The sequence below is a fragment of the Theropithecus gelada genome, chromosome 17 (genome assembly GCF_003255815.1).
Source record: "Theropithecus gelada isolate Dixy chromosome 17, Tgel_1.0, whole genome shotgun sequence".
In the NCBI taxonomy this organism is placed as follows: domain Eukaryota; kingdom Metazoa; phylum Chordata; class Mammalia; order Primates; family Cercopithecidae; genus Theropithecus; species Theropithecus gelada.
The window spans coordinates 39,582,150-39,605,206 of NC_037685.1; the positions used below are offsets into that span (position 1 = coordinate 39,582,150).

The 23,057-nt window shown below is 44.3% G+C and overlaps 1 protein-coding gene across 12 annotated transcripts in view; it reads left to right on the top strand.

The window, feature by feature from the left end:
• The window catches only part of PCCA (propionyl-CoA carboxylase subunit alpha), a 436,358-nt gene that overhangs the window by 382,496 nt on the left and 30,805 nt on the right, over nt 1–23,057 (top strand). Inside the window, exon 22 of one of the 12 annotated variants that reach the window (XM_025364072.1) lies at nt 15,575–15,742. The exons of the other annotated variants lie outside the window; for them this stretch is intronic. Coding sequence (XP_025219857.1) covers nt 15,575–15,598 — 24 coding nt within the window. The 3' untranslated portion in view covers nt 15,599–15,742. Of the gene's footprint in view, nt 1–15,574; nt 15,743–23,057 lie in introns of those variants that run through there. 12 annotated transcript variants of the gene reach the window in all.

A 23,057-nucleotide genomic window follows, 5' to 3' on the forward strand; every position in this document is an offset into this window, starting at 1 on the left:
CTGTCTGTGTATACCTTATTCTGGCCATTTCTTAGAAAAGGAATCATACGATGTGTTGTCTTTTGTGGCTTTCACTTAGCATACTGGTATCCACGGTGTAGCATGTGCCAGTACATCATTCCTGTGTGTGGCCAAATAACGTCCCATTGTGTGGATATACCACATTTTATTTACCTGTCAGTTGGTGGGTGTTTGTTCTGTCTTTTTGGCTACTATGAATAATGCTGTTATGAACATTCCTGTATGAGTTTTTGGGGTGACAAGGTTTTACTTTTTCTTGGGTGTATACCTAGAAGTGGAATTTCCAGGTGGTGTGGTAACTCTGTGTTTAACTTTATGAGGAATCCTCACGTTGTTTTCCAAAGTGGCTGCACCATTTTACCCTCCCACCTGCAATGGAGCGATCCAGTTCTTCCACATCCTCACTGACCCTCATTATTGTCTTTTTTATTATGGTCATCATAGTGGCTATGAAGACAGGCTTGTTTTTAAATATTCTCTATGTGGTATTCTGCCTTCTTCCCTAGAAATCATAATTAGTGCAGAAGTAGCCCAAATTGTGTATGTTAATTTGTTTTATTGTTTTAAAACAAACTTGAGCCCCCAAAAGCAGCAAAGCACATACATTTCAGTTAATATATATTTTCTAGGACATTTTTGTCTCTTCTCAAATGAAATGATTTTGATATTAAGCACAGAGTTCCTTTCATTTTCTTATGCTCATTCTCTCTCTTTTTAATGGTATCACATACTGTGCAGGAAGGTCATTATATAAAGAGAGGAAAAAAGAATAATCAGCATAGAAGAGAAAATCAGTGCTGTTTGTATAATTTTTAATAGGAATGTTGTAAAATTTTGAGATTTAAACCAACTAATAATATTTTTTGTACATTACTGGGCAGTTTCCCCTTGTTGCCTGTGAACTGATAGTTTGCCTTGGAAACTCAGATAGTAAAAATATTTGTCAAAGCTTCAGATACCAGTGTTTTAATTCCTTATTCATTTAGATATTAATCCTGTTCTGGAGACCACCTACATGTGTTTGTAAGGGATGTAATAACTGACACTGTATTTAATTAGCACTAATATTGTGAAAAAGGAAAAGCATATTAAGTATCTTTCCAAGTCACTAGTTTGAAATTAGCAGAAGTGGGGAAGAAAAAGTCCTGTCTACCCCCACCCTTAGTTTGCATACCCATGGAAGTTTGTGATCCATTTACTCATTCATTTATCCAAGTATTTGATAGGTACATATTTTGTGGTGGACAATGTTCTAGGTATTGGGAAATGGACCAATTTCAATAGGACAAATCTGAATCACAAATAAGCATCCAGTGGCAACCAGGTGTTATACACACTGCACCTAAATACAAATTCATATGCATCAAAATCAGCTTCATGTGTCACACAGTCACATTAGTTCTTCATAGCACAACTAGGGGACTCTGAGGTCAGTCCCCAGAGTACCTAGTTGAGGGGTGGGGCAGGGCAGTTGAATAAGGGAATAGAATGAATGAAGACTTTCGACTCCAAAGCTCGTCACTTTATTCTGCCATGTTTTAGTTTTGTGGTATTAAATCTCTACAGAAATTAATTATCTTGCTTCCTTTCTTGAATTCCTTTTCAAATGTTATCATTACTACTTCAATAATTCTATCCCATCTGTTTATATACAAAAGGTAATTTACCAGGTAATGACCGAGGACACCTGCTTTAAAGTCGAGCACATGCTAATTTACTGGCTATTTGCTTGGCCTCATTTATTCTCTCTTGGCACAGTTTCTGGGTCTGTAAAATGAGAGTAATTGTACCGTCTACCTCATTGGTGACAGTGAGAATTAAATGAGTTGGTGCATGCATAGCACTTAGTATAGTTCCTGGCTCAGTGTTACCACCCAGCAACTAGCAGTGTGGAAATATTTCACACCCAAGAGTAAAGTTTTATTTACCTTTAGGAGACAGGATCCTGGGAACTTTCTGGTTACCATAGCTGCTTCCTAAAGGCAACTAAGTTAGATGTGGAGTTTCTAATTCCTGTTGGAAATTCAGTGAATAAGAAAATACTACTGAAAGTTACACAATTTTCTGCATGTTAATGATCTGATATTATACAACTTTAAGTTTTCAGTGCCCATTCGGGTGGTGCAGGTGAGAGACGGGGGCTTTGCGGGCAAGGCAGTGACCCTGCTGATGAAGGGAAGAGAGTCGTTAAGCAAATAATTTTTTAAAAATCATCCAGAGAGTACTGTAGCAAGGATTGTTCCTAAAAAGAACTTTGGTATTCCTTGTTGAATAGCAAGTTTGGGCACTGTACAGTAGGGAAATCTCAGGAATGTTATAAACAAAACAAAATGATTGGGCGAGCCCCATGAAGTGCGTGTTCTCCTGTGGGCAGTCGCAGAGTCGCCCTTCACCCCGGGTCCTGATTTCTCAACCTCTTCATTGGACTATCTCCTTGGTGCCTGGGAAAGAAGCTTCTGCCTTCCCTGGATTGAACGCAGCCCTTCTTGTCCCGTCCACTGAGCATGAGGAACAGCTGGCCACCCGTACCTGACAAGGCCTGCGGCCACGGGCAGCACCCAGCCCTCCGCTGACGGCCACTCCAGGTTGCTGCTGGACGTGGCAAGCTCGAGCTAATCGGGCCTTTTAGGCTTTTGCTTCTCGGCAAATGATCAGCTGTGAACTGCCCTCGGCCTAACTTGGTCTTGTTAGTTCAGAAGCCTGCAATTCATTGCATTTTACCCTGAAGAAGGGCAGGTCTGAGATTTATTTTTCTGTGGATTTTTTTTCCCCTTTGACCCAGGAAATTGTCTGTCTTCAACAAGCTAGTCTTGTCTCCTCCAGAGAAAAGTTTTGAGTCCTCCAAGGAGCGGTCTGTTGTGCTGTGGCCTGCGGTCACTGGGTCACACCAGAGCCCTGACAACTGTCTCCCTTCCTGGGCCCAAGTGGACACCAGAGGTGTTTGGGGCTCTGGGATCGGCCTGTTCTGGCGAGGGTCTTTCCCTCCCACTCTGGAACTGTAGCTTCCCAGCCCTTTTCTTGATGCTGGGCGGGTGCCTGGGAGGCCCCACCCCTTCCCTGGGGGCCCTGGGGAAGTCCCCGACTGAGAGGTGCGAAGACCTGGGTCCCCTCCCCCAGCACACACTCAGCCTCTGACTTAGTTCTCACAGGAGGAGGGAACAGCTTCCAGGAGCTGCTGCTGTTACCCTCACACGTTGGTGAGGAGGAAATTGCCTGGTGAGGAGGGCTCGCCTGCCTCTTCACAGTCAGGCGCAGCGCACCGTGGCGGCCTCAGGAGTGGTCACCCTGGGAGTAGTGACTCCTCACCTCCTAAGCGGCCCTGGGGCATGAACACTCGTCCTGGAAATCCTGCTAGGCTGGCTTAAGGGAGTTGGTTGTGACACCTAGAATGCCTTTCTGGATAAGCCTATAAAAAGGAAAGAATGGGGCTCCTCTTATTATAGTGGCAGAATTCTTGGTACTAGAACTGGTAAGACAAGAGAAATTGAAGCTGACCAACTTTTCTCTTTGCCCAGGGTTCAGAGGGATAGAAACACACATGTAATCTGGCTCTGCATGCACCAGAACCTTCTCACTCCGGGCAAGGGACAGCCACAGTTTCTGGGACGTTACCTGAAAACACAATAATCCCACTTATTCTCTGACAGATAATCATCAATCATAGCCCCGCTACCCACTTTTATTAAAGAAATAGCTGGGCCTTGTAGGTTAAGCTCTTTATATACTGGGAGAAGGCCATGTTATCCATTCCTCAAATCCTCAGAAATAAAACAAAAATGAAAACCCATTCATAACAGGAACGCCTAATCTTGTAATGAGGGAATCACTGAGTGTGGCACAGGGAAGACTCCTGAGAGATTCGGATGGGGTACAAGTGTGCTGACCAACGTCCTAGATTCAGTGGGCCCTTGAACAATGTGGGGGCTAGGACGCCAACCCTGTGCAGTCAGTAATCTATGTATACCTTCTGCCTCCCCCAGAATGTAACTACTAGTAGCCCACTGCTGACCAGAAGTCTTACCAATAACATAAACAGTCATTTAGCACATATTTGGTATGTTACGTGATTATATACTGTATTCCTACAATAAAGTAAGCTAGAGAGAATGTCGGGAAAATCATCAAGAAGACAATGTATTTATTCATTAAGTGGAAGTGGATCATCATAAAGGTCTTGCTCTTCATCGTCTTCGTGTGGAGTTGGCTGAGGAAGAGGAGGAGGGGTTGATCTTGCTGTTTCAAGGGCAGCAGAGTCAGAAGAAAATCCACATTGAAGTGGCCCCATTCAGTTCAAATCCGTGTTGCTCAAGGCTCAACTGTACACCAAACTGAAAAATGATTCCATTTTTAGTAAGAAATCGCCTACTCTAAGCCCTGCTGCTTCCCTTTGTACTTGATGGCAAGGGTCTTTAACTGTGTCCCTGGAGCTGGCCTGGCTCCACTGACAGAGGCTCCCCGACAGTCTGACAGGCCACTTTCGTTAGAGGAGAAGGTACCCCCTCGCTTACCTGTGTTTTCTTACTTCACGGGTCTTGATTCCTGACTCAGGAGCACCTGTTACAGAAAAGCCCCTGGACTAGATCTACTTCTATGTAATGAAAACTCTGTGGAGCATTGACTCTGGCTTCTAACACATTAACCAGTCAGGGCTTTCTTCTGAATAGGACGGTCTCTTGACTCTTTGATACTTGACTTTTGAACCAGACTGGGTGAGGCAGAGCTTCAGCACATATTTTACCAGTGTCTTCAGCAAATGCCTTTCTCTTTGCAAAGCTCCATATTACTACCAAAAATTAATCCAACTGAATTGTAATTTCTGCTCACCCACATTCATTGAGTACTGTGTCTCCTTGAAAGATCTCAAACAAGGCACCTCCTTGCAGGATGTTCACCACCAGACCCTCATGATAGTCACCTCCTCATTAGGCTGAGACACATACACAGTGATTACATTCAGACACAGAGACTCCTGTGTCTTAAGACCTTGTGTGACCCTTGTAATTAAAGCATTACACTTAGCAAAGGCTGACAGTGGGATAGGGGCTGTCTGAAACTATTCAGCCATAGCCTGGTCTCTGCTTTCTTTTTACAAATGGGAGATTGGCTAAGGCAGACACGGGGATGGCTAAGAGGGATAAAGGACGTGACTTCCATAGAACCTTTTGTTCTTAGAGGAACCTCTCCATGAAACACAGTGAAACTAGATCAAACCAAAAAGCGCCCTCAGCTCCAGCAGATTCTGAGATAGAGACCACCTCCTCCCTACTGAACCTTCTCACCCAATGCAGACTGAGTTTCTGAGTGTCAGAAAGTCAGCTTTCCGAATCCCTAGAGAAAGTAAAAATCTCCTTGGACACAATGGGTTTTCTTTGCTCCCTGCATGACAGTCACGAAGGGGAATGTGAAATAGAGAACTTGAAAATGCAGCTTTCTGAAGGGAAGTACTGTACAGTAGCTCCCCTTCTCCGCAGGGGATCTGTGCCAAAATCCCCAGGGGATGCCTGAGACTGCGGATGGGACCGAACCCTGTATACGCTTGCCTTTAATGCCTTTTCCATTTTAACTCGGCACTTAGCCCACATTGCGGCTGTAACTTTTGCAGTTTGAGGTACAGCAGCAAAACTAGCACAAATTTCTTTGTCCTTTTTCACAATTTCATGGATAGAAGATTCATTCTTACTGTAGATCTTAGCAACCTCAGCATACTTTTTTTCCCCTTAGGTTGAGAACTTTCACCTTTTCACTAAAGGAAGCACTTCACGGCTGCTTTTTGGCATATCCAGATTGCCAGCATCATACTCTTGCACTTTGGGGCCATTGTGAAGTCAAATAATAGTTCCTGCAAGGCACAGTGGCTCACGCCTGTAATCCCAGCACTTTGGGAGGCCAAGGCAGGTGGATCACTTGAGCTCAGGAGTTTGAGAACAGCCTGGGCAACATGGCAAAACTCTGTCTCCACAAAAAAAACACAAAAATTCACCGGGCGTGGTGACACATCCCTGTAGTTCCAGCTACTTGGCAGGCTGAGGTGGGAGCATGGCTTAAGCCCAGGAGGTGGAGGTTACAGCGAGCCAGGATCATGCCACTGCACTCCAGCCTGGGCAACAGAGCCAGCCTCAGTCTCAAAAACAAAAAAAAGGAACCTGAGCACTGAGACCGCCTGACGGTAGATCTGGTAACCAAGGTGGCTACTAAATGACTGGCTGGCGGTGGGGGTGTCTACAGTGTAGAGACGCTGGACGCGGAGAGGAGAGGGTTTATGACCCAGGCAGGACGGAGCAGGACAGCACAAGATCTCCTCAAACTGCTCAGAATGACTCACAATTTAAAACTTATACATTATTTCTGGAATTTTCCATATAATGTCTTTGGACCATGGTTGACCACAGGTAACTGAAACCTTGGAAAGCTAAAACCTTGGATAAGGGGGGACTACTGTAATATAATACTTTACAATTCCTGGGATGAAAGCTCAGGCAGACCCTATCTATGCATTATTACAACGTACCATCAATTCAAAACCATAAAGCTTTAGAAACATAGTTGCTTTTATTCCTAAAATATTGAATATGAATAATAATAATTTATGTTTGTCTTAGAAGTACCTTTTTAATATGATTGATGTGTATTGATCTGTTTTTTCTTCTAATGTGAACATTTCTGTAACAGTCATTTCCCCTGAAATATCTAACCTGTGGGTGCCTGAGACAGCTTGTCAGCTGGGAAGAACAATGGTGGCGATAGCCACTTGGGGCTGGTTTGGTCGCGAGTGCAAGTGCGGTCACAGCAGCTAGAACAGAGGGCTGTGTGGAGAACACGGGTCGGGTCAGAAGGCAGTAACCACGAGGGATGCAGAGTCGAGAGAGAATTTGTTGATTGGAATGACTCAGGTTGACTTTCAGGATGAAAAGAAGGGGCCAGTAGAGAGGGAAGAGAGGATAGTTGATGTGGCAGGCTCCCCGGGAGATGGGCAGAGCGAGATCAGGGGCTCAAGTGGAATGCCTGAGTGTGGTGACAAGAACGCTGCCTTGCGAGGCTGGAGAGGGAGCCAAGGATGGGCGGCCTGGGAAGGCTGGAGAGGGAAGCGAGGATGGGCGGCCTGGGAAGGCTGGATGGGGGAGCCAAGGATGGGTGGCATGGGAAGGCTGGAGAGTGTAGACTGTCAGGGAGCTGCTAACCCACTTAGAAATACTCTATTGACATAACAAGGTTTTTTTGTTTTGTTTTTTGTTTGTTTTTTTGAGATGGCGTTCGCTCTTGTTGCCCAAGCTGAAATGCAGTGGCGCAGTCTCAGCTCACTGCAGCCTCCACCTCCTGGGTTCAAGTGATTCTCCTGCCTCAGCCTCCAGAGTAGCTAGGATTACAGGTACATGCCACGGGTGCAGTGGCTCACACCTGTAATCCCAGCACTTTGGGAGGCTGGGGCGGGCAGATCATCTGAGGTCAGGAGTTCGAGACGAGCCTGACTAACATAGACATAACAAACTTCTATTTCAAAAGTTCAGTCGTGGGCACAAGTTGATTTTGCGTTACAGTCTTTGATAGTGAAGGTGCATACTATTTTTAAAGCTGTATTCCTTAGATACTACCATGTTATCTAATGTTTCTAATAATGGAATTAACAAAAAATGACTGCATCATCCAAATTTGACTTTGTACTAACATCATGCTTGGCGTACTCCACATCCCTGAAGGTTAACAAGAGATAAATTTGGCCTAGACTGGTCTTTTCCTGAATTGATCACTTAAAAAAGGAAAAAAAGAATGGGGAGGAAAAGCCACGTTTTACTTTTATAATTTTTATTCCATCATTAAAAGTACAACTTGCTTTATGATCTGAAGAAATACCATCTAAGTCTTTCTATTAGGAACAAAAGTGAGCCTTTCAGGGAAAAAAAAAGGAGCAGGGCTTAATCTGCATTCACCCTTTGATGTATTCCTAGATTTTAAAAAGCTTCCCGCCGTTCTCAGCCACGTTGAAACAGACTCAGCCATGTGTCCGGCGCTGTCCTTTTCTCCTCTCAGCACACACTTAGCCGGAGACACCTTTTGGCCAGTGGGCCAGGATTCTTCCATTGCATCTTCAGCACGAGACCACTTGTGCTGGCTCGTTGGGAGTTTCGCTGCTCAGTATTCCTTCCCAAGGCAAAGACTCTTAAGTTAATAATTGGTTCAGAAGAATAAACTATATCGCCCTCTTGGTCTTCTTTTGGACATTTCTTTAAGATGAGGCTCTTATTGGTATATCCAGGGTACTTTACTGAGAAATAGAAAATGCTAGCTGAAACAAGGCATATCAGTCTCGGGGTATAAAATGGGAAATGCAATCGGTAAATTTTGCTTTTAAATAAAAACGGAAGCCCCATTTTATTGCTGCCATTTTTAGTCATTTCATCATTTTTTAATAGCCTAGTTTTCTATTTTAGAGAAGTTGCTGACCAGTATTTAGAGAGCACCTCCTTAATCCGCACATCCTCTTGTGTGGTAGTGAAGTGATGGGTTGGAGTCGTTTTTAATGCTGTTTCCATTGATGGACATTATTACCAGAAGGAGTGCTTTGTGCCAGCTGGTTTCATGGATGGAGGAAAACAATCTGGGTTTCAGTTTCACAAATAGAAAAACAAAACCTGAGAGGAAAAGGAAGTAATTCGTTAGCAGTGGCCACTGTGCAGAGTAGGATAACCTGCCTTCAAAGATTTTTGTTTCATGCACTATAATATAATGTTTAATAAATACTTTACTTCAAAGAACCTCACTACAAGAAAACTGGCCGCTTTCCTGCTATTCTTGTTCACCGGCTCAGTATGACTATAAGTAGCTCATATCCGGTCCTCTGTGGTCTCAGGTGGTCATTTGTGTATATGATCCTTAAGCTGAATCTGTGAGGACTATGTCCCTATTTTAAGTCTTTAGCAAAGCCACAGTGTTCTGCAGGAATTGATCGAGGCTCTCGTGAAACCCTTGACACTTTGACCCATCTTGAGGAAAATGCTTAGATGCTAAAAGCAGTGTGCATAGGGATTACGTCCTCCAAAAATAGAAAACTCTAAATTTACTAAGCAAGGAGTAGAGAAACTCATCAGACTGCACCTCAAGTTTTTGATGTATTGTGATCGCTTCTGCACTCCCATTCTAGACTTCTAAACAACACGTTCAGTATCTTTGAGATAAAAGCTGGACTGAAGTTACAGAAGGAGCATTGCAGATGTTTGAATTTTTCTTTTTCCCCTGTAGATATATTTGGCATATGTAGAATTTGAGAGCCCACGATTGATACCAGTTTCTTCCAGATATTAACAGATATCAAATTGACAGCTAGAACTCAGAAGAAACTAATGGAACCCTGAAAGAAACCATTGTTTTTTCCACTATAAATCTTAACCCAGCAGCATGCTCAGTCTGGGTGGAGCCAGTCACCTGGGAAGCCGCTTCACACCCATTGTGAATCGGCTGCCCCAGGAGTCTGGTGAGCACTTCGGTAGGAGCCACTGCTGTGAAGTCTTTTGCGAGGTCTGGTGGTGACTGGTTTGGTTTTTATTGCTCCCTGTTTGATGCACTGATAGGACCTAGGGCTGTTCTTAGAAATAGAGGCCTGAGATGACTTAAATTTCACACTGGCTTTCTGTCTTCCGTTTCCACATTCTTCTCGCTCTCCCTCCCTTCATCCCCTCTCTCTCTCATAAGTAATGAGTTTAAAATCAAAGGGAAAGGATTGCTTTAATATTTAGCAGTCTAAACAGGGGGACAGGGCTGAAGAGGAGGAAGGGAGTGAATGGGTGTAGCAGGGAGAAGCTGCTGGGCGCAGTGGCTCACGCCTGTAATCCCAGCACTTTCAGAGGCCGAGGCGGGTGGATCACGAGGTCAGGAGATTGAGACCATCCTGGCTATCACGGTGAAACCCTGTCTCTACTAAAAATACAAAAAATTAGCCGGGCATGGTGGCGGACGCCTGTAGTCCCAGCTACTCGGGAGGCTGAGGCAGGAGAATGGTGTGAACCCGGGAGGCGGAGCTTGCAGTGAGCTGAGATGGCACCACTGCACTCTAGCCTGGGTGACAAAGTGAGAGTCCGTCTCAAAAAAAAAAAAAAAAAAAGAAGGGAGAAGCTGTTCCCACCCCGTTGCTTTAATGACAGTGGAAAAGGTGTGTGGATTGGGCCTGTGTTTCTCTTGTTCTTTAAAGCACTGGCTAGCTAAGCCATCTCTTTCCCCCCCTATATTTTGTCTCCTCGAGTGTTTTCCTAGAACCACTTGGCTATGGCAGCCCTGCTGATGGGACAAGGTGCTCTGTAAGTTTCTAGGCAAGGTTTCTGGATCCGTGTTGAACTTGAACGCAGATAGCACAACCATATTGTAACAGCTCCTTACAAACCAGTCAGCACATGTGTGGTGAGTATTTCTAGAGTTGAATTACTGCTTAGGTCAATTGTAAGAGGAGTTTCTCTGAAAGAGTTCTGCTCTTTGAACTGGCAACCCCAACTCTAGAACTTAAAGAATTGTTTTTGTTAATTTTGCTGGCAGGAGATTCATCCAAGTTTCCTAAACTTACTACAAGGAGATATATATATATATACACACAGAGGCCTTAAGGGATGGCCAGCCAGCCAAGCCCTAGGGAACGTCTTACCTGGCAGTTCTCAGGATCCACAGTGGCTTGGGTCCTAATGATAATACTGTAACTGGGAGAGCTAATGTACATGGAGCACTCTGTATGTGTGAGGCACCGTAGATTATCTCTTCATTTAATCTTCTCATGAGATAAATACAGACGTTAAATAATGTTCCCAGGGTCACATAAGCTGGTACTGGGAACGGGGCTTAAACCAGGGTTCCCTAAGAACAAAAGCTATGATGCCTTAGCGTCACAGACAGCAGCTCCCCGGTCTTATTCATCCTAGTGCAGTCCCATTAGCCTGCCTGAGCTCCCCCTAACACAGGACTCGGCCTCTGCCCACTGGGGCTTTCATTCCCACTACCATCCACAGTTTCCGCATATGGCCGGTCGGAACCTGTCATAGTGTCATGAGCCATTCTCTAAACTGCCGTCTGCCTGAAAACTGCCTCATTCTCTGTCATTCCTGAAGGAAGGACTCTGGCTGGCCCATCTCATCTTTTCTCACCTAGGTGTTCGACGGATCACTGGGTAATCTGAGGGTTGATATTCTTCAGTCTGTCAGCCAATCCCAGAGATGGGAGGCAGGGCCTACATGACGCTCTGAATACTGCCACCTAGGATGACTCCTGCAGGAGAAGTACTGAGACCCAGGTCCACCATGGGAAGCAACTGGATATGTTTCCAAAGATTTATGTCAGTGACATTCACCACCATGTCCTTCGTATACACAAAATAATTAGAACCTACCTGACTGGCCATCAGTAGGAGTTTGATTAAAGAAGTTTTGTTGTTCCATATGGGAGAAGATTCTTAGGCAGCCGTTAAAACAGTGATCAGGGAAATGTTTACAAGCATGGAAAGATGGAATATGAACTATATTGTAACGTGAAAAAAATAAAGTTAAAATGGCCTGTGTAGGATGTTGTTTTGTTTTACAAACACAAAGTTGAGGCTGGGTGCAGTGGCTTATGCCTATAATCCCAGCACTTTGGGAGGCCGAGGCAGGAGGATCACTTGAGCCCAGGAGTTTGAGACTAGACTGGGCAACCTAGTGAGACCTCATCTCTGCAAAAAAATTCAGAAAAAAACAATAAGCCAGGTGTGATGATACATGCCCATGATCCCAGCTACTCAAGAGGCTGTGGTGGCAGGATCGCTTGAGCCCAGGAAGTCAAGGCTGCAGTGAGCTGTGATCGTGCCACTGCACTCCAGCTTGGGCGACAGAGCAGAGAGACTCTGTTTCAAAAACACGAAGTCCCCACAAACATGAAAGGCTTAATCCAGGAATAGTAATAGTTGCCGAACTTGAGCAGAATTCTCTTCATGCTCTTCTGTTAGCGTCTGATATTTTATAATGAGCATATCCCTTACATATTCAGCAATATATTTGAAAAATACATCAAGGTAAAGGAGTTGTGCTAATTAAAAGTAACTGAAATGAAAAATGTTGATTATTGAGGAAGAAAAACAATGACAGTAAGACATAGAGGCCTCAGCAGTATTACTGACAACTCAGTCAACTCAATCATTGTTACCTGTGTAATAGAACAAATTCAGGGCAGAGGTTCTGAACTTAAGCAGTGTTATTACTAAGGTGCTTGAAGGGGGAGCCCGCATTTCTTTAATAGCAACACTCCAGATTTCTGACATCTGAAAGTATCACACCATGAATTTTTTTTTAACTCAAAAACCAGGAAAAACTTCAAATCACTGAATGATGTGTTAACCAAGTTTCTGACTTTAAGACTTTATTGACTCTGAATTTACATAGAATTCTAAAAATTTCAGTTAGCTGATTGTGTGTGTGGTGTGATGTTTAAAATAAGTTTGGGAAAATGCTGGGTTAAATTAATGTTTTTTATTTCAGGACGTCTCTAAGTCTTTACTAAGAGATGTCTTTACTACGTGGATGTCTGTTTTGAATCTCCAAGATGGAATATAGAATGCAGCATTTCTCCAACGAAATTTGACCACTGAGTCCTTGTTTTCTTTGGGCATGTACTAAGTAGGCTTTCCCAGAGCTCATTTTGTGGGATACCACAGGAAATGCTGCGTTTGGACCTTTTAATTAATTTATTTTTTGAGACAGGGTCTCCCTCTGTCACCCAGGCCAGAGTGCAAACTTTATGTTCAAAAACAGTCAGTGGGGTACAGTTTGCAGACCTGATCTAGAGTGGTGCTTCCTGAGGGAATTCTAAGGAACATTATTTTCAGGGCATGTTAATAGCTAATGTGAAAAAAATAAAAGCAGGGGTAAGGGAGTGGCGCATGGTAAAACAGATCGGGGGGAAACTGGGAAAAGTTCACTACAGCACTTTCCACTAACTTTATCTGTGAGGCAGGGTCTTGCTCTGCTGCCCAGATTGAAGTGCAGTGGTGCAGTCCTAGCTCACTGCAGGCTGAAACTCCTGGGCTCCAGTGATCCTCCTGCCTTAGCCTCCTGAGTAGCTGGATTATAGGTATGTACCACCACACTGGCTAATTAAAACAAACAAACAAAAACAACAACTTGTAGATAGGGGATCCCACTATGTTGCCCAGGCTGGTCTCAAACTCCTGAGCTCATGCCATCCTCCAGTCTCAGCCTCCAAAGCGGTGGGATTACAGGCATAAGCCACCGTGCCCAGCCTCCACCAACTTTAAAATGCTAATATGCAATATTTTTGCAATTTTTTTCAAAATCTCAACTCTCAGATTACTGTGTTTCCTAAAAGCATTTAAAAAATACATAAGACAGGCCGGGCACAGTGGCTCACGCCTGTAAATCCCAGCACTTTGCAAGGCCAAGGCAGACGGATCACGAGGTCAGGAGATTGCATACATGCAATTGAACAGCTAATATAGGTGTGTGTATGTGTGTGTGCACATATGTATGTATTCTAAAATATTGTAAATATTGTAAAATGTCAGGTGTTGCAAATAACATTGTTAACTGAAAGTGACGGAATGGCCGGCTAAACTTATATTTATTGTGTCAAAAAACGAAATGTACCAGACAAGTAAGATAATTTTACCTAGGCTACTGCAGTAGGGGTAATGTTTATTAATGAGAAATGTCTCAGAGAAGAGGAAGAACTAGGGTTTTATAAACACAGGTGAACAAGGGAGTGGTCCAAGAATTAACGGGGTTCATGAAGAAGAGTGGAAGTCTATGGGGAAGGTGGCTTTGCCTCCAGCTATTTCCTGGGTTAGGAAAGAGGAGGAAGATTCTGTAACTGTTTCTGTGTTGTAGGAGCACAGGGCTCAGGGTTCAGCACTGTCAGTTGTCAACAGAATCAGTAAGTGTTATTAAATAGCGCATGGTGTGGTTCTGGCACTGAAATGGGGTTGTTTCCTAAGGCTGTATCCATGGCCACCTCTGCCTGTTTCCACAGTCTGTGTTGCATTGCTTCTGTTACCTGTATCCTGGTCAGCACAGTTGATGGTGAGGCATTGCTTATTGAAATAGAGATGGCAATAATGAAACCAGCTATTATAAATTAGAGCAAATATACACATCCAATGCGTTTTAAATGCATGTTATCTCTGGAGTAGTATCACTGGGTTGGTTCTATTTCAGTTTGCCTTTGGCATATTACTGTACTCCAAGGAATATAATTTTTCCCTCTGTAAAGTCTTCGTCATGAAAATGGTCACCGTAGGTCTGATTTACATTTTGGATCAGTAACAGGTCACAGCATAGATCCCATTCCTACATCAAGGTGAACAAGACCCTCACACTTTGGAGGGAGATTAGTTCCTTTGTAGAAGAACATGCACAATTAGATAAATCTGTTCAAATGGCTTAGATGACCAGAGCCCACATCTGATTACTATGAGCAAGGCACTTTTCTAAACATTTTCAGTATTTTGTGAACAGTTTTGTTAAGGTATACTTTACAGATAACATTCACCTCTTAAGCTACAATTCAATGAGTTCTTGTAAACTGAGTTGTGCAGCCATCACCACATTCCAGTTTTAGCGCATTTCCATCACCCCTAAACTTCCTTTCTGCCTGTTTGCGGCCAATCCCTGCTCCCTGGCCAGCCACAGGCAAGCACTGTCAACGTCTGGACAGTGTTGGATTACCTAATGGACTCTTCAAGACAGTCCTGTGGGGTGTTACTGTCATTCTCTCAGTTTTACAAGGTGAAGAAGTGAGGCACTGAGGGCACTCAGGGTGGTTTCAAATGACCGAGGCCAGGTGCTCAGGGCCCAGAACGCTCTTACCCACTGCAACTCCAGTGAGCTTCAGAATCACCTGCTGAGCTTGTTTGACCACAGACTTCTGGGCTCTACCCTTGAATTCCTGGTGCCCTAGGTCTGGGATGGGGCCTGACAATTTGCATTTATGAAAAGTTCCTGAATGCTGCTGCTGCTGCTGGTCAGGGGACCCTGCTTTAAGACCTCCTGGTCTCTGCAATTTCAAACGTTGTAAGAAATAGTCACTCATGTGATTGGTTTGTGTGCTTAGTGCAGACTGTACAAGGATTTTTTTAAAAGCAAGTATTGTTCATTCTAAGGGAAGGAAATGTATGTTATGAGATGGAATTATATAATAAACAGAACCATTAAGTGTCATCTGAAAAGTGGTGTTTTCAATGGCGGGAAGTAGCATCGCTGCGTATTTTGTGTGTGTACGCGCCTCAGCTTTGTGTCATTGTGTAACTTTAATTTGAAAGAACGTCACGTGACTGCTGTTTTCATTTCTGCCTTTTAAAAAGCAGACAGCTATTCAGAATAGCAAGAAGCAGACCTAAACTGTGTTCATACGCCCCTAGTCACAGGCAAAAATGGAAAGGGTAATTTACCAAAAAAGAAGAAAATAGAAAAAAAGGAAAAGAATAGAAAGAAAGTACTGACTCACTGCAAACAGCTGCAAAATGTTGCCCTTGGGATAGAGGTTAACTCGGTTGTGAAATAATGGCCAAGGCAGTGCAATCTTAATAACTTTTTCTTAGCCCTGGAGAAAGCTTCTGGATTGACTGTGAGAAGCTTGGCAGAAGGTGCTGCAGCTTGGTGGCTGGCTCAGCAGGAGGCCTGGGATTGAAAGCTCGCGGTTTGCACAAGCTCTTTTGGATTTGTAACGCTTTTATTTTAAATCTCCAATACATGTAAATATTTTGGTCCCTTTTTTTTTCTCTATTTTTTAAAATAAAAATATTTTAGTGAATATGAGTTAAATGAGAATCAAGTGGCTTCTGGGCCTCCCTGAAAGATCAAGTGGAAGCATTGGATGACTCTAATGATGCCGAATTATAATCCATAAAGCACCTGGGCAAAGTTCAATCAGGGGTCCCATTTCAGAAGTTTTTTTGGAATGTAGGCAAAGGATTACTTAGAAAAGGTTCATCTACTTGGAGAGGAGGTGGTTCAATATGACCTTCACAAGAAGCCTTAGTCCCAGCCCCACAGGGGCTGCTTAGATGGACTCTCATCTCTCTCTTTTTTTTTTTTTTTTTTTTTTTTTTAGATGGAGTCTCGCTTTGTCACCCAGGCTGGAGTGCAGTGGCGTGATCTCGGCTCACTGCAAGCTCCGCCTCCCAGGCTCACGCCATTCTCCTGCCCCAGCCTCCTGAGTAGCTGGGACTACGGGTGCCCACCACGCCCGGCTAATTTTTTGTATTTTTAGTAGAGACGGGGTTTCACAGTGTTAGCCAGGATGGTTTTGATCTCCTGACCTTGTGATCCGTCCGCCATGGCCTCCCAAAGTGCTGGGATTACAGGCATGAGCCACCGCGCCCGCCTGACTGTCATCTCTCTAAGCAGCAAGAGACAGTGGGAACTGCAGAAGGGTGTTTGCAGCCTCATGCTGTTGACTAATGAATTGGCCACAGGGTTGCCCCTGGCACCTTGATACGGACAGGAGACAGGGAAATACTGGGTAGAAGAGGGTGGTTCCCCAGCAAAGGCCCCACCCTCAAGCCTGGAAACCCATGGCCCTAAATGGGAACAGGCATTCCCGTTTTTGTGCCCAAATGTTGCCTTTTGGCCCACCACGGCCCCCTATCCTGTATCCATATAAACCCCAAACCCCAGGCTCCACAAGCAGAAGAGTGACAGAGCAGTGCAGCAGAGGAGGAGAAAAGAAAAGGTGCGCCTGAACATTGAGAGGAGTTCTGCTGGGGAGGGTAGGAGAGATCAGCTGTGGGACCGCCAAACTCCAGGGGAAAGATGATCTTCCCACTCCATCCCCTTTCCAGCTCCCCATCTGTCTCACCGAGAGCCACCTCCATCGCTCAGTAAAATCCTCACATTCACCATCCTTCAAGTCTGGGTGACCTGATTCTTCCTGAATGCTGGACAAAGACCTGGGTACCAAGAGGGCAGGGTGTAAAAGGCTGTCACCCTTATTCTCCACTGAGCTGGTTTAACACGTAGCCATCCGCAGATGGCAGCTTCTAAAAGAGCATTAATTGTAACACACCCCCAGATGCTACCACGGGGCCAGAGTGCAAAAGTGCTCACCCCACCTCCTATACCTGCCCCTGCCCGTCTGCGTGCTCTCCCTCCCATAAGGGGTTTGAGCACGTGGCGGCCAAGCAAACGAGCTTCACCCCTGTCACAAGTCCTGCGAAGACTTCAGGGAACTCTCCCATTTCATTCTGACACGTGTGAGACTCAGCATTCTCAGACCTTCAAAGGCCTGTCGGGTGGATGTGGGGCGTGTGAGCTGCCCCACCAGGCTGGTGCCTGATCAGGGGAGGCCACTAGAAGAGTCTCTTGTACAGCAACAGAGCCTCTTACTACAGTGAGCTTCTCCTGGGGCTTTCAGAGTGCATCCGAGCCCCACGCCAAGAAGAGAGCCAACCCATGTGGATGCAGCTCGGTTCTTAGGGCTGACTTGAAACTTGATAAGACTGTCTCAAGCGTGTGCCGCAACCCCAGTTCTTGGAAACCCCCCCAGAGTCTTGTGGTCCAAACTGGGAAAATATAGAATTAATCAAAAGACTGAAGTCTTGGTCATCTACACGCTTGCAAATTCCAGCCTTCCTGGCCTGTGAGTGTTGCATGAATATAGCAGGAAGTCAGCACTCTACCATCTTTCACAAAACATGATGTGTTTTAGTCCATGCCCAGTGAATACTGTTCTCCACCTCCCTCCCTCCCAACTTGCTTGCTTTCAGCTTCTCTTTAAAGTACACTTTAAAATTGGATCTTTTTCATTCAGACATAGAGAGCAGTGGCATATAAGAAGCAAACATTTGGCCGGGCACGGTGGCTCACACCTGTAAACTCAGCACTTTGGGAAGCTGAGGTGGGCAGATCACGAGGTCAGGAGATGGAGACCATCCTGGCCAACATGGTGAAACCCCGTCTATACTAAAAATACAAAAATTAGCTGGGTGTGGTGGTGCACACCTGTAATCCCAGCTACTCAGGAGGCTGAGGTGGGAGAAGAGCTTGAACCCGGGAGGTGGAGATTGCAGTGAGCCGAGATCATGCCACTGTACTGCAGCCTAGTGACAGAGCTCTGTCTAAATAAATAAATAAATGAATAAATAAAAGGCAAACATTGATCAATTTCTCATCTCTTAAGCCATTGTTTGTTTAATGGAGTAGTAGATGATGTGGGTTGTTGTCTAACAAGAACATTGTCCCTTGCGGGACTGCACTTAGCATTAACCTTTGGATGCCATGGCTAGGTCAGGATGCCAGCCTAAGCAGTCTTGACTTTAGATTTGAAATTCCGGCCAGGTACGGTGGCTCACGTCTATAATCCCAGCACTTTGGGAGGCCGAGGCAGGCAGACCACCTGAGGTCAGGAGTATGAGACCACCCTGACCAACATAGAGAAACCCCGCCTCTACTAAAAATACAAAATCAGCTGGGCGTGGTGGCACATGCCTGTAATCTCAGCTACTCAGGAGGCTGAGGCAGGAGAATGGGTTGAACCCGGGAGGTGGAGGTTGCGGTGAGCCAAGATTGCACCATTGCACTCCAGCCTGGGCAACAAGAGCAAAACTCTGTCTTAAAAAAAAAAAAAAAAAAAAAGCTTTGTAATTCCTTCAACATATTACAACATGACAAGTACCTCTCGCCTTATCTACTAGTGAAGACTCTGCCTGGCTAGCTGGCTTCCTGACAGTTCTGTGGTGGTCTGTTCTTTCCTGTGTACACTCCTTAAATTGTGCCATCCCTACTTCTGGAAAGCTCACCGTTTCCTCTACCCCTATTTGATTTATTTTACCCCAAGATTCATCTCAAATCCTCCCTGCTCCCTAAATCCTCCTCTGACTGCCTTAGTTTTCCCTCTGAAATTCCGTAGCATTTCATTTACTCAACACAGACTCAGAGAAATTTGTTGGTAGGAGGGACCTTAGAACCACGGTTCTCAACTGGGGCAGTTTTGTACCCCAGGGGCTATTCGGTGATGTCTGGAGACATATTTGGTTGTCACAGCTGGGAGGGAGTGCTATGGCATCTAGTGTGTGGAAGCCCGAGACCCCGCTAACCATCCTACCCAACACAGGACAACTCCAAAACAAAGATTAATCCAGGCTTTCGACTGCCATTGGGAAACTTGTCCACATTACCACCGCATACCTGGTTCTACGATTTTCCTCTACGTGTGCATGTTCCCAAGTAATTGCACACTTTGTAACGTCTCGTAGTCCCTGTAGCTAGTCTAGTTAATTTCTGCTCGTCATGGAAAATGCCACCTCTCTGAAATGGCCAGCACTGGAGAGACGAGACTGCTGCTGATGGTGAGCCCAGGGGACTACGGTGTCCCTTCTATTTTTGTTAACTTGTAGTTATTTGTAGGATGGTTGCCTTTAGGGCAGTTTTTTTTGTTTTTTTTTTTTTTAAGTTTGTAAAGCTTGTGAGAAAAATCCTTATTTGTAAAGTAGCTCAGCATTATTTGGAATGTTCTTGCTTCTCATTTATGACTACCCAATAAAGAAAATACCTTTTCCTGCTCTGCTGTCCAGTTTGTTGGGTTAATTTGGGAGATAGTGTCAGCGCCCTGGAATTGTGCCAACTTCCAATTAGCACTCTTTGTAACCACTGACTTCACTTTCAAAGTAATTACCGCAGATTTTCTCACTACCCTGAACATAGCCTACACGCTTTTAATCCCACACTTATTTTTTTCTCATCTAAAAGGAAAACTTATTTTAGATGTTCATACTTTTTAATTTTTTTAAACTTATTTTGAAATAACTTCAGACTTGGCGAAAAGTTGAAAAACAGTAATACAAAGAATGTCCAGGTCATTTCACCCAGAGTCCCCAAATGTTAACGTTTTATCAGGGCTATTTATTGTGTATTCTCTCCTCCTCTCTCCCTCTCTCTCCCCACCCCCACCATCTATATATGTAAATAATTGGTATCTTCTGAACCATTTCAGCAAATTGCTAACAATACTTAAGTGTGTATTTCATCGACACAGGACAACACTCCCTTATGTAACTGCAATGCAGTACTGTTACCACAATTGGGAAACCAACATTGAAACAGCACTGTTGTCTAATACAAACCTTTCAAATTTTGCCAGTTTTCCTACTCTTTAAAATGTTTTCAAATTGTTGCCAGTTTGCTCACTGTAAAAAATACTGGCTTTAAAGCCAAAGGAAAAAAAGTGTTATTTTCTGGCCCAGGATCCGCTCAGAATCACACTATCGCGTTGACTTTTCCTGTCCTATTGGTCTCCTGAATCTGGAATCGTTCCTCCGTCATTCTTTGGCTTCCATGATCTTGACATTTTTGAAGACAGGCCATTTATTTTGTCAGATGGCTCAATTTGCGTTCATTTGGTGTTTCCTCATAGTCAGGTTGTTACTCAGTTTTGGCAGGAACGTAATGGTAGTGCTGCTGCGTTGTCCTTGTTGCCCCCTTTTGGGAGGCGCAAGTTCACGTTTCTCTTTGTCCCACTGTGAATGGCATCACTTTGATCATTTGGTTCAGGTGGTCGTTGTCCCTTTCTCCACTCTAAAGTTACTACTTTCCTTTTTCCATTTATCTGGTAAAGGAAATAGACAGTTAAGCTGATAATTTCAACATAATATGGTGAGTGTTAGACAGCCAGGTGCCTTGGGAGCCAGTAAGTAGATGTCACCCAACCTATAGCTCAGGGAAGGCTTCTGGAGTTGATGACACCTCAACTGTGACTTAAGGAATGATTATGAGTCAGACAAGCAAAGGAAAATGGGGAGGGTATTTTAGAAGGACATGATACCGGCCGGGCGCGGTGGCTCAAGCCTGTAATCCCAGCACTTTGGGAGGCCGAGACGGGCGGATCACAAGGTCAGGAGATCGAGACCATCCTGGCTAACACGGTGAAACCCCGTCTCTACTAAAAAGTACAAAAAACTAGCCGGGTGAGGTGGCGAGCGCCTGTAGTCCCAGCTACTCGGGAGGCTGAGCCAGGAGAATGGCGTGAACCCGGGAGGCGGAGCTTGCAGTGAGCAGAGATCCGGCCACTGCACTCCAGCCTGGGTGACAGAGCGAGACTCCGTCTCCCAAAAAAAAAAAAAAAAAAAAAAGAAGGACATGATACCATGAACACAGCCATGGAGCCATGAAACTGCACGGTGTGTTCAGGGTGCTACAGTGGCTGGCACCTTGAGTTCTAGGATGGAGTTCGGGAGATGTCACAGAATCCCAGCATGGCAGTGCAAGAGCACTTGTTCTCACGGGAGGCTGGAAGCAGAGGCTGTGCTCCTTGTCCCTCAAAAGCTCTAGGGTCTCTTTTGTCTTTTAATTCCATAGTTCTCTCTCCCCTAATTAACATGGAGCTAAAAATAGCAGAGAATTGGGGGGAAGATTATAGTCAAAGAAGTTTCATCACAGGACGCATGTTAATTTGATTGCACTGGAAATTGGTTTCCTTCTCTTAGAAAATAAAAATCATCTTTGCAAAAAATTGTCACTTCTTTTTCTCTCACTTTTTTGAGGGTGAAAATTAGTGAAAAATGAAAAGATGAACAAATTGTGCAAATCTAAAAAGTCAGCGAATTTGGCTTTGAAGTATGCATCTGAGACGCCTACTATTCTTTGGCTTGAATGAGAAGTGTAAATTGTGGAATGGTGAAGCAGTGTAGCCTCTTTGACACCCAGCCAATTTAATTTTTTTTTTTTTTTTTTTTTTTTAATTTTAGTGGCAGTAAGTTCTGACTTACCAAGGCTTGGGGTAGCAGATACTATCAGAGCTGCCAGGACTTTTCCAGGCTCCTGTCAAGAAACTGCTGTAATTCTGCAAGAGTCTTCAAATTAAATTCATGCCAAGTCATTTCCTCTGTTCTACCAGTGAGGTCATCCTTGCAGGTGACCATTAGTGATGCTGTCAGCAAGAAAAGGATTATGAACTGAGGTCTAAATTTCAGTGATGTCTAGGCAAAAATAAATGTTCAAAAGAATTTAGTGAGGTTTCCAAGACCTGGTAAATTTCCAGAGAAATTGCCAGATTTGTGCGCTCTTGATTTTAGCCTGAAGGATCACATTTTTCAGCATTGGAAGTTTTTCCTTCTTTTTTTACTTTTCTTTTTTTTTTAAGACACAGGGTTGCACTCTGTCACCGAGGCTGGAGTGCAATGGCAGGATCATAACTCACTGTAAACTTCGAACTACTAGGCTCAATTGATCCTCCTGCCTCAGCCTCACGAGTAGCTAAGATTACAGATATGTGCCACTATGCCTGGCTAACCTTTTTTTTGGTAGAGACAAGGTCTTGCTGTATTGCCCAGGCTGGTCTCGAACTTCTGGCCTCAAAGTAATCCTCTCACCTCAGCCTCCCAAAGTGCTGAGATTACAGGCATGAGCCACCACATGCAGCCCAACTTTGGAAGTTGTCATAGTTATCGCCAGTTGCCTCTCTTTGTGTCTGGAGATGGGTAGGTTAGCAAAAAATAATAATAATACTAAATCGATTTTTTTTCTTTTTTCATTCACAAATATTGAATGTCTTCTATGTACCAGATACTATAATGCTCTCTCATGGAGGTTAGTACTGTCTACTGGAGAAGACATACCATAAACGAGAGCGAGAAAGAGGAAAGCCGCACATCAATTGGAAACACACCCGCGTTAGTGACTAACGAGCCTGCACATGAAAGCTTTACAAATTCATATGGCCAAATAGATTTTCTTGTTTCTTGAGTCAAAATCCACATAACACAATTAACCATTAGCTAAGTTAAAAATATAATTCAGTGCATTTATTAACATTCACAACACGATACAGCCATCATCTCTATCCAGTTCCAAGATGATGCATCACCCCAAAAAGAAACTTCATTTCCATTAAGTGATCACTCCCTATTTTCCCCCACCTCCCCCTGGCAACCCCTAGCCTACTGTTTGTGTGTGACTTCTTCCACTCAGTGTAACACGTCTGAGGTTCATCCACACTGGAGCATGTGTCTGGTCTTTGTAGGTTTATTCCACTACCAACCATGTTCTTTATGCTTAAAACAACTCCTCCCTATTGAACTGTTTTGGAGT